This window comes from Phycodurus eques, chromosome 11 (genome assembly GCF_024500275.1).
Source record: "Phycodurus eques isolate BA_2022a chromosome 11, UOR_Pequ_1.1, whole genome shotgun sequence".
Lineage (NCBI taxonomy): Eukaryota > Metazoa > Chordata > Actinopteri > Syngnathiformes > Syngnathidae > Phycodurus > Phycodurus eques.
The window spans coordinates 13,420,770-13,437,286 of record NC_084535.1 but is presented as its reverse complement, the minus strand read 5'-3'; the positions used below and the strand labels follow the sequence as shown (position 1 = coordinate 13,437,286).

General features: G+C 39.9%; 3 protein-coding genes and 1 non-coding gene across 7 annotated transcripts in view; 1 reads left to right on the top strand and 3 right to left on the bottom strand.

Annotated features, from left to right (window-relative positions):
* LOC133410155 (vinculin-like) overlaps positions 1-1,415 on the bottom strand; it is a 31,559-nt gene extending 30,144 nt beyond the window's left edge. The window contains 1 exon segment of the mRNA XM_061690948.1: positions 968-1,415. Coding sequence (XP_061546932.1) covers positions 968-1,135 — 168 coding nt within the window. The 5' untranslated portion in view covers positions 1,136-1,415.
* LOC133410156 (inhibitor of nuclear factor kappa-B kinase subunit alpha-like) overlaps positions 1-16,517 on the top strand; it is a 57,582-nt gene that overhangs the window by 19,751 nt on the left and 21,314 nt on the right. The gene's annotated exons all lie outside the window — the stretch shown is intronic.
* plaua (plasminogen activator, urokinase a) lies at positions 5,939-12,847 on the bottom strand. Its single transcript, XM_061690984.1, has 11 exons — positions 12,755-12,847; positions 12,340-12,430; positions 12,172-12,226; positions 11,947-12,097; positions 10,697-10,779; positions 10,589-10,627; positions 10,326-10,506; positions 10,064-10,209; positions 9,836-9,976; positions 8,314-8,462; positions 5,939-6,667 (listed from the first exon to the last, which is right to left on the bottom strand). Exons 2-11 carry the CDS (start codon positions 12,388-12,390, stop codon positions 6,473-6,475), a joined length of 1,191 nt encoding a protein of 396 aa, XP_061546968.1. The 5' UTR covers positions 12,391-12,430; positions 12,755-12,847; the 3' UTR covers positions 5,939-6,472.
* On the bottom strand, positions 7,180-7,251 carry trnaa-ugc (transfer RNA alanine (anticodon UGC)). Its single transcript has one exon. It is a non-coding gene; the product is annotated as a tRNA-Ala (tRNA).

Below are 16,517 nucleotides of genomic sequence, written 5' to 3'. Positions count from 1 at the left end.
AAGTTACAAAAACAAGCATGTTAAATTCATTGAGGACACTAAATAGGTGCAAAAGGTTGTTTGTCTGTACTGTATGTGCCCTGCGATTGACTGGCGACCAGTCCAGGGTGTAACCCGCCTCTCCATAAATTAGCTGGGACAGGTTCCAAGCCCACCCACAACCCAAATGAGAAGCGCTATAGAAAATGATGGCTAGTCGCATCAAATGTGCTTGTGGACCATAACGTAACTGGCCAACAGGATGTAATACTGCAGTACTGGTGCTGTACTCACAAAATATGAGGAACAAATTGCCACATTATCTCAATTCTTCATTCTATCTGTAACAACACATCAATCAAGGAGGTTTTGTTAACGTTGCATATTGCATTTTGGTACAGATCTGGATAGGTATCCAGGATAGGTACCCCCTCCCCCTAGTTAATTGTTTGGACTTTTCTTTAGTTTTAACTAAATTCGTATTTGCGTGCCCCTCAGGAACAACATTCAGTGGCTGGGACGTTATGAGTTAGTCGTATCTATTTTGGTTCTGATGCAATATGTCCCATAACAGGCCAAAGGGAAAGCAAATGACTGTTAGTTTCTTGAGTGATGTCTCCTGACCGGCCCCGTATTGATTTTGCCAGTCAGTGCACACAGACATAAGTGACCCACTGTGTAATCTCAGTTTCAAATTAAAGATGACCACTGTGTGTGTGTCAAATCAATCTTCCGCCCCACAAACTCCATTGAGCGCTGAATGTCCATCTGATTAGTTGCAGGGCTAAGTTGAACATATTATGTCGCGTCTTTGCGCGTCACTTTTACATCATTACAATGGCGTGCAAAGATCAAACGACATAAAACGTATCTTTGCTTAAGAATGTGTTTGAATGTCAGTTCTGGCATTGATTGTGTCACGCGAACTGAGGTTGACATGATGAATAATAAGACAGCAAACTGGTAGAATAAACTCGCATCGACTCACCCGCACAAGGTTGCTGACTGCAGCCTGCACCGCCTGCACCGGTACGGACAGGTCCGGGATGGCTTTCCCGTCCACCTCACCCTCTTCGTGCATGATGACCAGGTGAGAGATCTGCTGGGCCACCGGCTCCAGGATACTCTCGATGGTCTTGGTGTGAAAAACCGGCATGGTCACCGACTTTTACCGCAGCCCCCCAACACACACACAAAAAAAGGTGGTCGGTGGCTTCCTTGCACCGAAGCCTCGCTTTCTTGCTTTTTATTCACTCCTAACTAGCGGGAGGAGCAACAACCCACGTCCGCTGTGACGGTCAAAGCTGGACCCGGGTTCCTCCGGTGGGATCTACCCTAATCGTGCCAGAAGGAATCACCGCCCTCCCCCCAATCGCGGCGAAGACGCAGCTTGCTCCGGTGCTCCGTGCCTGTGCTGGCGGAGGACGATTGGTACTGGTGCGCGATCACTGTGCACGCGCACAGCACCCCGCAAGTGACAGATCTTCCCAAATGACGTCATGCATGCGTGCCAGGGTGCGCCCCCCCCCCCCTCCCCCCCAAAAAAAGGACAGGGCTAAATTCATGACAAGAGGTGGGGATTCCTCTATTGTATGACGACGTTGAGGGCAGTGCCGCCACCAGGAAGAATGGAGCACCACGATGAGTGGTCGTCGTCTTTTTTGTTAAAGGTCAGCTCAAGGCTGAAATGAAAAATTGATAACTAAAAAAACTAACACAAAAAAAAGCTGCTAATTCTCGCTGCGCAGACCGTATGGTTCAGGGATTTCCAATAAATCTGCTTCGGAATTGTCCAATTTCACTGTAACGAATGTTTGCTCATCTTTATATAGCAACAAGCAGAACAATTAAATGGTCTTCTATTAGATTGCAGAACGGATATACAACCGTGTGATCTAAAACATGTGCCTTGGCTCAATATAGGTTGGGAAACAGTTCATTCGGTATTACATATTTTTTTGTATTATGTACAATGGGTACATTTTCGATGTGCATTTTCATCCCTCTCTTTACCCTTTATTAGTGTCCTACAGCATTACTATACAGTGGGTACGGAAAGTATTCAGACCCCCTTAAAATTTTCACTCTTTGTTATATTGCTGCCATGTGCTAAAATCATTTAAGTTCATTTTATTCCTCATTAATGTACACACAGCACTCCTATAGTGACAGGAGAAAAACGGAATTGTTTACGTTTTTGCAGATTTATTAAAAAAGAAAAACTGAAATATCACACAGCCATAAGAATTCAGCATGGTGGTGGCAGCATTAGGCTGTGGGTGTGTTTTTCAGCTGCAGCGACAGGTCGACTGCTTGCAATCGAAGGAACGATGAATAGGGCCAAGTACGGGGATATCCTGGACGGAAACCTTCTCCAGAGTGCTCAGGACCTCAGACTGGGCCGAAGGTTCGCCTTCCAACAATACAATGACCCTAAGCACACAGCTAAAATAACGAAGGAGTGGCTTCAGAACAACTCCGTGACTGTTCTTGAATGACCCAGCCAGAGCCCTGACTTAAACCCAATTGAGCATCTCTGGAGAGACCTGAAAATGGCCGTCCACCGTTCACCATCCAACCTGACAGAACTGGAGACGATCTGCAAGGAGGAATGGCAGAGGATCCCTAAATCCAAGTGTGAAAAACGTGTTGCGTCATTCCCAAAAAGACTCTTGGCTGTATTAACTCAAAAGGGTGCTTCAACTAAATACTGAGCAAAGGGTCTGAATACCTCTGGTTGTGTGATATTTCAGTTTTTCTTTTTTTAATAAATCTGCAAAAATTTCAACAATTCAGTTTTTTTCTGTAAATATGTGGTGCTGTCTGTACATTAATGAGGGAAAAAATGAACTTAAATGATTTTAGCAAATGGCTGCAATTTAACAAAGAGTGAAAAATGTAAGGGGTTCTGAATACTTTCCGTACCCACTGTATAGTAATGCTGTACGTACAATAATAAAGGGAAAAGAGAGGGATAAAAATGTCAACTAAATTAATAAGTCTAAAGTATTTAAATGATTGTATTTTTTGCAATCAAGATTCTATTCTACTCTATTTAATGCAATAAACATGAATCAAAAAGCCTTTGATGAGAAACGGTGTGCCTGATAAATTATCATTAAAATACTTTAGCTCAGTGATTTTCAAAATGTGGTGTGAGTACCACTGGTGGTACATGAGCTTCCTCTAGTGGTTCATGAAGAATCATTGCCCATGTACAGTATAGTTGTATTTAACTTTTAAGTTCATCAAGAACTATTTGTTTTAGACATTTATTTCGGTACAATTTGTATAAAACCTTTATGTGCAATTAACTTTAATTGAATCATTATTTAAGTCAAATTATTTCCCACTATATTTAAGCACAGTGCTAATGTTCAAACTGCATAATGTTACAATAGTTTACAATAATATTAAATGTACTTTATACTTATCCTTTGTTTTTGATGAACACTTAGTCCTAGCTACTGTATTTTTATGTCAGTCATTATGCTGGTATTTGGAGAGATAAGTATTTTTTTTAGGTGGTACTTGGTGTAAAATCTTTGAGAACCACTTCTGCTCTAGCTTGTATCATTTCACTTGACGACCCAATAAAAACTGACCCGTGGTCAATTTTAGGTGCCGCACCCAAGTTTGGGAAACCGTCCACAGTGTCGTGGACACTGGAGATGAAATGCACCCATGTGAAAGAAACAGCAGTTTCTTTTTTATGATGCTTCAAATGTACATTTGACATGATCCACATTCATTAAATGCTGGGTCAGGAGTACTCTTCTCCAAGCATCAATATTCAAGTCTATATTAAGACCATGGATTCATCTTGCTGTGATCCAAAAGAATATCAGAGTCTCTTCATGGGAGAAAAACATCTCTATAACCTCACAATCAATTTCATGAATAAATAAATGCATTATGAGGGTGAATGGTGGGTAATGGTGCATTCAAATTGAATTGTAGGTTTTATGAATAAGTGACTTCCTTTAAGTGCTGCTGGAATTGACACTCTCAATGTGTGCCGAGGAAACCAGAGACGTCGCAGGCAAAAACAGCAGTATTTATACCCTGGAGACATTCACAACCAGTGCCTGTAGCTCTCTGTCTGTGTGCACATATATGAGCATGTGTGGGGGTGTGAACGAGGCTGTTATCATCCGAACTGGAGAGACTAGACATACTGGTCCACCTGGTTGAAGAGGCTCTCATCTACTATTCTTTAATGGACAGCATTTATATACTCAAGAGCTGTTAAAATGGCTGCCATTACATATGTAAAAGGTGCAGTAAACTACATCGCACTGAGAGGTTTCAAGTGTTCAGCTACTCTCACGTAACTAAATAAGTTTATTACATCTCCTAGAATGATGCAGTGCAACAATGATACTTGGACAGTGTCAAATTAATAGCGGGCCATTAGCATTCTTTGGTCACATTGACTGAGCATTATTATATGTGGGGCTTTTTGATATATGATTGTGCTGGAGTAGTAATTGTACAGGTTTTTCAGGTTTTTTTCCCCTTCATAATAAGTCAGTGGTTCTTAACCTTTTTACACAAGTAACCCCTAAAAAACGCAGCTCTCCAAGTATAACCATCATGACCAACATTAAAATACAGTAGTGTCGTGGGCTGAAGTAGTCATAAAAAAACACTATTAGTACCCCTCTTTGAGAATCACTGTATTAATCTATATGTTGTATAGCTTTAAGTAGAGTACGTCTTTCCATTATGATTAGTTTCTATTTCAGTTGATTTGTACAATTGAAAAGCTTTGAAATGATTTATTGTGGTCTCAGTTTTTTTTTCTTATTTACATAAGAATAATGTGATACTGCATCTCAATATCTGTATCCGCTGTAAACGTCCATGTAAGGGAAGTAACCATCTCATCCCCACTCTGATGATGCAGCATCAGGAGCAACTTGGGTGGGAAGCGGGGGATCGAACCTGAAAGCTTCCAGCTGCGAGGCAGCCAGTCTTTGACCCTGATCCATCCCAACCTTTTCCTTGGAAATGCCCTTTCATGGGATTGAGACTCGTACTCTTACTGCATATCAAAACCATGTATGGCTTGAGGCACAGTAATAAAGTAAACAGATTTGCGTGAGTTGTTGAGGTGTGTGTAGGAGGGACAAGCTAGAGTTGTGATTGGCCCCAGCAGTCCTGTTGGAAACTATCTTGGCTTGGTATTCGTTATAAATAAGGCCTTTGTCAGCAGTTGCCTGGAGATGTTTTGAAGTAAAAAAAAAATAATAACAAGAGGCCCAAATATATATCTATAAAATCCTCCTGCTATACTGTATACAAGGGATGTTTATGTTTACAGGGCTTGATTATTCAAACTTATTGCTTACATATTTATTTGGCTAAAAGACCTACTGAAGATCACACAATGTATTATCTTAGCTTAACTTACTGTATATCCATCCATCCGTTTTGTATACAGCATGTCCACACCGGTTCAAAGGTGAGCTGGAGCCTATCCCAGCTAACTTTGGACTAAAGGCGGGGTACACACTGAACTGGTTGTCAGCCAATTGCAGGGCACCCAGACAAAACATTCACACTCACATCCTCACATATGTACAGTCGTCAATTAACCTAACATGCATGTTTTTCAAATGAACTCAAAGAAAACCCTTGCAGGCAATTAGGCAGAAAATGCCAACTCCACACAGGAAAGCCAGATCTGAGATTTGACCCCCATACTTTAGAACTGTGAGGCAGACATGCTATAATCAAATGCACCACCGTCCTTTTATTTACTATATGTATGTAAAATGGTATATTTTATAGGTAAGATGAATAATTGACTAAGCAAATAGCGCAATTGTTTGCTTTCATCAAATCCATACAGTATGCATATCACTTCCGCTGAAAGTGTGTTCAGAACTAACAAAAGTACTAAAGCACTTCAACCTTCAAAAATGAATTGCTGGAATACTTTTTGTAAAGCAGGTCAGGATTTTATTTTCTTCCTCCAATAATAGCGCCACCCAGTGGTCTTTGTGAATTTTACTTCACCGGTGTGGTACAGTATTGTATTTTATTTTCTGCAAGAAGCTCATTGGTTGGCACATTCCACCTATTAATACGTGTTCTTTTGTACAGTACGAAAAAAGTAGTAGTAAAGTATTTACATTTCAATGTATTAAAAATATTGAATGGCAACCCTTCTCCAGAATATGCTTAGCAGAAAATGCTTACATTAAATTACATAAAACATTTGTTAAATATATATAAAAAATAAACAAAATGAAGAGTATATCAAGCCATTTACAATAAATACGCAAAAAAATAAGAACATGATAGAAAATCCTCAAAGGATTCCCTCTATCCATGTGCAGTAAATGCCCATCAACTGCCACTTTATGCATAGTGAAAATACCATGGCAAAATGCACAAATCAGCGTGCACGCAGAGCCTTCAACTCTGCTGCCGAATGTTTCTTTGGGAAATCAATTCTAACACAAGGGGACTCTGTCCCCCACCTTTATTTTGGGGGGTACATGACTCCTTTTGTATACTGCGGTAGTTCTGTTTTCTCTGCAATCCATTTGTTGTATTTGGTGAGCTGAGTGTAAACACCAGGATTGTTCTCCTTAGCGCAGCCAATGCCCCAGCTCACAATCCCGAACTGAAATAGCCGACCGGACGTTTCACACACGAGTGGACCACCAGAATCGCCCTGTGAGGAGAAGACAATTGCACAATGTCAGAAACCATATCCATGACCATGTCCATTCCAATGCAACATTCCACTTTTACAAAGATGACATTTGATTATACAATTTGAATTTATATACAGTACAGCGCATATATACAGTATACTATAAACATGGCCGCTTAGTGGGCCAGTGGTTTGCTTAGGTTTGAGTCTCGGCTAAGGCCCTCCTGTGTGGAGTCTGCAAGTTCTTTTCTCCTGTACTTTGGCTTCGTCCCACATTCCAAACAACTGCATGAGGTTAATTGAAGACTCTAAATTTTCCATAGGTGCGTATGAATGTGAGTGTGAATGGTTGTCTGTCTACGTGCCCTGCAATTGACTGGAAGTGGTTCCAGCGTGTGCCCAGTGCCCACCTCCGGACACAGGTGACCTAGGATAGAGTCCAGCTCACCTGTGACCCTCAAGCAAACAAGCTATATAGAAAACGTACGGATACGTACTCATCGACATTCATACCTTTAGGATTAATAAAATGGAGATGCTGGGGATTGAACCCAGGGCCTCATACATGCAAAGCATGTGCTCTACCACTGAGCTACATCCCCTTGCATATGTGCAGCTCCATTGTCAGACACTACTCCTACGCCCTCTTGGGGTAGCCGGCGACCATCTCAAGGTGAATTGAAAGCAGTAAAGGTTTTTAAGTGTAGCCAAAGATGTCCTCAGTGCGACCATAGCATAGAACATGAAATTGGATTTACTGTGATTATGTAAAGGATCTGGTGACAGTAAAAATGAAATATAATATAATATAATATAATATAATATAATATAATATAATATAATATAATACTGTACAACTCATTAAAAATCAATTGCATGCACAAATTACTTTTATTAAGCAGATGCCAAAGTAAATAGCATGTAGCTGAACGCATAATAGTTAATGACTAACATGAAAATGATGTGAGAAGTCCACTAATAAACTGTTTCCAGTTCCCTCTTCGTGTCATCACCCGGCGGTTACTTTGCTTCATTTTCTCTAATTGTTCAGTGGTTCATTTGTATTACCGTTTATAATATATGCATTTTCATTAACTTAATTCATGACTAAACATTAATAAACGTTTTACCATAGTAACAGTTTGAGTCTGGAACGAATAAATTCCCTTTGCATTTGGGAAATATTGTTTTGAAATTAGAACTTCGACGTCAATCGGCGTCACAAAACGGATTGTGTTCAACTTTGGAGGTACCACTGTCATGTCTGACGATGCTGTAAACCATGTAATTTAGTTTCTGTCCACAGTCTCGTCTTTATTCATTTTGCAGAATACGTTACAAAGTATATACACAATATGAAAACATTGCTGCAAAATAGCATTATTTGTAATGCTTGTCTCACAGCATTCACGGGATTAGAAATGTTATGTTAGGGTTTTTACTGGTTCAAGATGTGCACATTAATAAGCTCAATCACATGAAGTGGGTAAATACCATAGAAGTTTCAGATCATCTTTTCTCCAGACAAATGTCACATGAACAGGCAACTACCTTTTTTTTTTTTTTGAACAAGGTTGTTTCCTCGATAGTTCCTTTGGATCATACAGCGAAACTTAGGTTGTAAATTGTACTCTTAAGTTCTTGGAATGGACATGTTTGCTCACCTTGCAGGCATCAATGCTCCAGTTGGGTACCGCAGCACAGAACATGTTGTCAGTGAGCAGATTCGCATACATGGGATCTTTTTTACAGTGAGACTGGGAGAGAAGATTCACATGGGCCTCCTTCAAGTACTGAGAGTACTGGAACGACCCTGCAGACAACACTTCTGTTAGAATCTTTTGAGAAGACTGTTATGTATAGTGTTCCCCCGCTATATCACGGTTCACCCACTGCAGCCCCACTATATCGCAGATTCTTTGTGGAACAAATTTACTCGTCTGTCACAGAAATCCCTGCTATATTGCAGAAATCTGCGTTTTTTTTTTAATGGGTTTAGCAGTGTTTTAAGTTAATGTAAATACTGTCTTGAATCAAAAACATATATTTTGATTAAATTGCAGTAAAAAGTCAAAATGCATGTCGACGTTGCTACGCTATTCACCTGAGATTTAAATACTGAATCACTGCAAACTGCGCTACAGATCAGTTCGGCCGTGACGCTTGGTTTGCGGCGGGCCTTAGGCATTACTGACATCCAGGTGTATTCACACAACTTATCAATACTGTACAGTATTTTAAATATATTTTATGATTGCAAATGGCCCGGCACGGTGCATGACTGGTTAGAGCGTCTGCCTCACAGTTCTGAGGACCTGTGTTCAATCCCCGCCCCGCCTGTGTGGAGTTTGCATGTTCTCCCTGTGCCTGCGTGGTTTTCTCCGGGCACTCTGGTGTGAATGTGAGTGCGGATGGTTGTTTGTTTGTATGTACCCTGCGATTGGCTGGCAACCAGTTCAGGGTGTTCCCCGCCTCCTGCCCGAAGATAGTTGGGATAGGCTCCAGCACTCCCGCGACCCTTGTGAGGATAAGCGGCTCAGAAAATGGATGTATGGATGGATTGCAAATGGTTTTTGTTCAAATACGTTTACAATGTGTTAAAAACTTATGTTTTAACAAATGTACGTGTTTGACCCATGTGGAAGGGGTAAAACTGTTAAAAAAATGTTTTTAGATGGTCTCTCGAGCGGCACGGTGTTCTAGTGGTTAGGATGTCTGCTTCACAGTTCTGTGGGTCTGGCCTTCCTGTGTGGAGTTTGGATGTTCTCCCCTGTGCGTACATAGGTGTGAATATGAGTTTGTATAGTTGTTTGTCTCTACACAGTATGTCTCCTGAAGTCCAGGGTGTACCCGCCTCTCACCCAAAGTCAGCTGGGATAGGCTCCAGCTCATCCGTGACCCTAATGAAGATAAACGGTATAGAGAATGGCTGGATGGATGGTCTCTCTAACAGTGGATACCTGGAGCATATCCACCGTGATAAACTCTATGTACTTTGTGTTGACAAAGATTTTGGGGCACGCCTTTTTGCCCACTGACAAAACTTAAAACAACTTTATTGCTGTAATAGCTAGAAGGTACTATATCAACCGCATATTGTTTTACCATTGAGTGGGGGAAAAAAACTACCAGGACGTCCCAATGCTTTTGTCATAGAGTGTTTGTTGGGCATCGAGTTGTATGTACCGGATTTCTCCTTGCCAAATCCTGCGATGATGCACTGAGAACCAGCAGGAAGTTGAGTGCGAGGTGGAGGAAGACAAACCGTGCGAGCAGTTTCCGATCTCACGGCACATCCGCCATTGCGGCTTTTAATCTTCAACAGAGCTAAAAAGACAAAAAAAAAAAACACTTAGGGTCTACATAGAGTACACACAGTCATCTTGTTTTATGCAAAGCCTTGCTTGTGCTCACCCATGTCATTGTTGTAGTTGGTCTCATTGTATGCTTGGTGGAGGATCATTTTTTCCACTGTGAACTTCTGCTCGTTGACGTCATCCGTTTCGTTGATGGCACTCTTGCCCAGGAACACAGACAGATGCTGGAGGTTGGTCCATTCACTGCACCCAACATAGACACACACACACTGTTAAACATGAGTCACATTGCCTTTATCAAATAAGGATTGCAGCAGAGGAAATGATAACAAGTAGCATTGCTGTGTGTTTGGCCGCACCCATCAGAAAAGCAATGTGCAGCTGTGAGCACCCAGCACGGCGCAATGAGCGAGCCACCGCAAAGGAACTTGTAGCGCTGATGAAAAATGGCGGCGACCCACGGCTGTGACCGCGCTGTAACGTATGAACCGCCCACAATTTTGTGCATCCTCCGCTCAGACTTCTCACCACATGTTAGTTCTGCAAAGACGGAAAGGAAGGGAATCGTCAGTGCGTCATCGGGGGATGTTATTGTGACAAAGTAGCGGGACAACTCGATTACCTGTATCCACAGCAACGGGAAGCTTTACAGTTGTGGAGCCTGGAGGGCAACGGGCAAGATTAGAAAGTCCAAATCAATGTGAGAAGTTTCCCTATTTCAATTGCTTACATTTGGGAATGTTGCAGAATTCTCTCACGACTCTCTTTCCTCTTTTGACACGACACCACGGCCTCAAGCTTTGGTCAGGATTCCTAGAAGTGAAACATTATAGTGGTGCGATGACTGATGAGTTTAATTCAGTCTGGCCTACACTCGTAACTCAAAACAGTCATTCATATCTGTATTGTATTTTATATATTTCCCCATTGAAATGAATGGAAAAGCCATGAATCCGTCGCAGCGCCCCAAAAAACACCAACAATTTTTTTTTAATAGCACTCTACAGTGTTGTACGTTATAAAAACTGTAACAGTAATAACATAATTAAATAGAATGTAAATGACTGAGCAGTGTGCATTGTGTGTTAAAATTAAGATAGAGGACTTTCATAACACAAGGTTAATGTGTTTTGGTTAAATACACATGTAATTATTTGCTTTGTTTAGTTTTACAGTAAACTTTAACTGGGAGGGGCAATAAACAGTGAGTAAATTATAACTCAACAACTTGAGACAAAAGAAATCGGCAGAGCAACAGGTCGTAAATATTTGCAAGTTGGGTCACTTGTAAATCGAGATTACACTGTAACTTTAAACAAATGATAGCCTCAAACATAAGAAATACCTCTGAGGTTGCATAATTTGGAATTCGAGAAAAATGTCCCTCAAAAGGCTTACAAAACAGAGTTCAAATCACATTAGGCGAGACCTCAGCTCACCAAGCCTCAAAGGATTAATTTAGGACCTGTGTTTTTCTTTTTCTTTGGCCTTTTCCTGAGCTTATTCCATTAGTTGAAAGGCCATCACGAATGGTGATACGCACAATGGAAAATACACAATACAGACCGCAGTATACCTCACGAGAGCTCAGTTCAGCAAGCCAAAACGGATGAACTCTGAGCAGCCTCAATAAGGGGAACAGAAGATCATCACTTTTGCATTATGCAATTGTTATTTGTCATTAAAATCAGTAATGTTTCTTTTGCCTTAATATTAAAAGGTGTTAACGTTTTTTTTATATTTATTTACATTTATGCCAGTTAAAATGTTTTAATATTACTTAAAGCATTTCCTGTACAGTTAATAAAAGTTTTACGATGGCGATCGTATGCACCTGGAACAAATTCATCAATTTTCCATTGTTTTTATATGGGGATTTACATTCTGCTCAAAATTAAAGGTTTCATTGTACATTGATAGTGTAGAAGCTAAGGCCTGGTATAGTTAGGTATTATACCAGCATGGTGAATTCATGCCTACCTGCAGTATCTATGACCCCCGGTTCCAAATGAGGCCCCCCAGGGGTTTTTGAACTTATTCCAGTTAAGACACTGGTGCCCATTCGCTGTTTTGGAAATAATTCCCCTGTAACTGCTCCCATCCCCTGACCGACACTCCTCTGAAGCATCATCTTTGAAAAGAGTTAATAATTATGAATGATTCGACATAAAACAAATACACACAAGTGAAGAACAGTGAGCTCACCTGTGTGTGTATGGCTTGGTGACCGCTTCTTTTTAAGCCACCTCTTTGAAAATGCCTGAAAAAGATGGATAATTCACTTTAAAATTCTTTTTTTTTTTTTTTTTTTTTTTTTTTTTAGTAAGGCTTAATTGCCAAGAATGAAATGTCTTGCATTTGAAACCTACTTACAACTTCAATACTGACAACTGCAATGACACACAGGATGACTAACAAGTTCATCTTTACTTCTGCTTTTGTGATATTTTGGTCTGGAGATGAGCTAGAAAAAAAAAGGGAATAGAACATCAACACTGAATGCCCTTATAGGGAGATTATCTGTAGGGACATAAGAGGACAGACACATTTATGATTATCAGGAAAGACGATATGGTGACACATTTGTGTCAATTGTACATGTTCATTTATTACAGTATCAGCGTGGGCTTGTAATACGGAAATATTATTTATTAACATAAATGAAAACACATGATTGATACTTTCGCTTCACTCATTCATAACACAAAATAATAAACCTTTAAACATTGTCAGAAAAGAATTGTTTTATCTATGTAATAAACTGTGAAATTTGATAGGAGATGCATACCTTTCTGTTGCAATAAGGAGTCAAGAATCCTGATTAAGGTTGTTTTTCTGAAGCCGTTTTTTCTTCCACATTGGTGTGTGCTTAAGTGCTGATCTCCCCTGTGTCACCTCCCATTTAAAAGTGCAGAAGCTGGGAGGAGGAGTTTATGAAAAGCCCACGTCACATCACTCACACATAACAGCTGACCATCATATTTGGCTTTACTAAAGAATTGCTCATGACCTGTGACATCAGCGCTGTTGAATTGAAGAAGTATATCCAAAATCGGTCATAAAACAGGCACCCTTGTTTTGGTGAAGATGAGCGCATCTACGCAATCTACTGTGTGCACTCAATTTTTCTGTTAAGACACGCAGAAAAGTGTACTATATATAATATATAGACATATATAGTTTACAATATACAAGTACTGTATAGTGCGACATGAATGCTGATAGATTTCAAACCAAAGGTATGCTTAATTTTAGGGTGTGCACAATTAAAATCAATTGCATTTTATTTAATAATGTGAATGTGCAATAATGTAGTTTGTACAAATACTGCACATAGCAAGATGAATGCTAATAGATTACTGATGGATTCCTACCCAAAAAGACGCTTTATTTTAGGGTGTCAACTGTGCACCAAACATTTGTTTGAATTGTTCTGGTTATATTGTATGTCATATTATGTATTGAAACACATTTTGATTAAATTAGTCATCATTGGCTTGTCCAAAAAAACAAATATGGTTTGCTTGTGCACAAATCATTATTTAAACATTCAAAAGCACCACTCATGCATTCAGTACGTCAATACAGTAAGACAAACCTTACATTACCATATAATATAAATCATTTATGTTTTGTGTAATAAAGCCAACAGTATCTCACCCCAAAAAGAATCAAGTTAAGTTTATAGTTGCACTGCAGCAAATACTGTACAGGGGATTTTATCTTTGAAATCCCCCTCCAATATATTACCTCATACATGACGCCTTTATTAGTCACATTTCCACTTTCCTAATCACAATAGCCACACACGTCTATTAGGGATGACGACATGCTTAGTCAAATCATGGCCAGGGCAGGAAGCGGGAAACAACTAAACAGGAACATGAATGAAAACATCCATTTACTTATTGTTATTATTTTCAATTGTTCCATCCCAGTCATTCTGTTCAAGGCTACACACACTCAAAATTGCTTTTTTGGTTTCAAAATGAAAGCTGATTCCCTCCTCTGCATGATCACAAATTAAGTTATTCATCTGACTAGAAACCAATCATAACCTGCAGGCCTCAAACCTCTATTTAAAATGTAAATGCTGTGCATCATTAATTGACAGTATACACAACTCAGACACATATTCAAGTGTTATTCATGTGATCAATAGACAAACTGTGTCCTTTATGGCAATGGTATTTGTACAATTGATCTCTCCAAACATGGCATATATGGTATGGAAATGTTTAAAAATGCACCAAGATGAAATAATAAAACAGGCATTAAAGTGGACATATTATGGACATTATCCTTTTTTATGGTGTGTATGCAAATACTGTATGTAGTTGGTTCTCTGCCTATCAATCAAGTGTGAAATTAAAGGACCACGTAACTCTGCCTATTGCAGAATAAGAATCAGAATCATTTTTATTGACCAAATATGTTAAATATGTAGTGCAGTAATACTGATACAACAAATGAAAAAGCAATGATGCATAGAGTCATGAACAGAGGTGGGTAGAGTAGCCAAATATTGTACTCAAGTAAGAGTATACTGTTATAATAGAGTAATATGACTCAAGTAAAAGTAAAAAGTAGTCCTCCAAATAATTGCTTGAGTAAGAGTAAGAAAGTACTCAGTGAAAAATTACTCCAGTACTGTGTAACTAGTGAGTGACTTCTGATTTATTTTATAAATCAGAGCATGAATGTAAAATAAAATAAAAATACAATATGAATATGCAAATTTAGATATTGTTGAACAATATCACTTAATCCATCCATCCATCCATTTTCTGAGCCGCTTATCCTCACAAGGGTCGCGGGCATCACTTAATCTAAAACATAATAAATAAAATCTTTATAAAATGCAATTTTTGTAAAATATCAAATTAAGGCAAATTCAGCTCCAAGAAATGGGTGTTATTCTATATTGTTTCTATTTGTTAAACAGCACAATACTCGAGGCTCATCGGGCAGATTATAAAAACAGGAACAAGGTTGCAGTGGATATAAAAACTAAACAGTTCAAATAGCAGGTTTCTGTGTTGTAAAAGAATTTTGACCAAGATAATCCATTAATGTGACCTAGACTCAACTGATTTATTTTTATATCTTTTTGCGAGGGGAGGTGAAATTAAACAACTGAAATCAACTTCACTGACTTGGACTTGATGTTTAACTTGCTGCCTTCATGGCCAGGTCGCCATTACAAAAGAGATGTTGTGTTTTAACTGGTCTTTGACCTGGTTAAATAAAGTTTCAATAAAATAAGTACAAATAAATCTGGTTGCACAAGGATGCACTCCCTCTTATAACTGACATGCGGCTGTGTTCAGATTAAGATACTGATCACATTCAAACTCATGTTCAACTTGAGTCCACACACCTACCCACATTTCAATTTTTATGTACTCCAAACCATCAATACATGTACAGGGCTTTGCAGAAACAGTATTTGCTTTATCCAATAAAATGACTGAATGAGGAAGCTGGTTGCTGACCAGACTTGTTGATAAAGTGTGCAGGAGAGAGAGATGGAGAGAGCCAGAGAGAGAAAGAGAGAGAGAGAGAGAGAGAAAAAACGTGCCAAGACATTTCTATAAAATAGGGCGAATCTTGCCATATGCACAGCCAAAACAACAGCGAAAACACCCGGACTCACCCCTCATTATTCTCGGGGACTTTAACAAAGCTAAACTCAACCACGAACTCCCTAAATACAAGCAGCACATCGACTGTCCTACCAGGGAAAATAATACTTTAGACCACTGCTACACTACGGTAAAAAACGCATACCGTGCTATACCTCGTGCAGCCCTGGGCTCGTCTGATCACTGCTTAATTCACTTAATACCGACGTACAAGCAAGTACTTAAATGTGCGAAGCCTACAGTGAAAACAGTCAAAAAGTGGACCAATGAAGCCAAGATGGAACTTCAAAGCTGTTTAGACTGCACAGACTGGAGTGTCTTTGAAAATTCAGCTGGCAGCCTGGATGAATATACGGACACTGTCACATCCTATATCAGTTTCTGTGAAGAGGTTTGTGTACCAACAAAATCATTTCGCACATCCAACAACAACAAGCCGTGGTTCACTGCTAAACTTAAGCAGCTTAGCCAAGCTAAGGAGGACGCATATCAGAGCGGGGACAGGGCCCTGTATAATCGGGCAAGAAACCAGCTTACTAAAGAAATTAACATTGCAAAGAGGATCTATGCAGGAAAGTTGGAAAAACAGTTTAGCGCAAACGACTCTAAATCAGTCTGGCATGCATTCCTATCGCTGACTAATTACAAGCGACGATCCCCCCAAGCTGAGAACAATAGCACACTAGCCAACGACTTGAATACCTTCTACTGCAGATTTGAAAAGGACAGTTTCACACCACACACCCACCCGGCCGCACCCGCGACCACAACCACACCTCTGACTTCTGCGTTAACCATCCATGAACAGGATGTGAGACGCATCTTCAAACAACAGAAGATTAACAAAGCGGCAGGCCCGGACCATGTGTCCCCATCCTGCCTCAAAGTCTGCGCGGACCAGCTCGC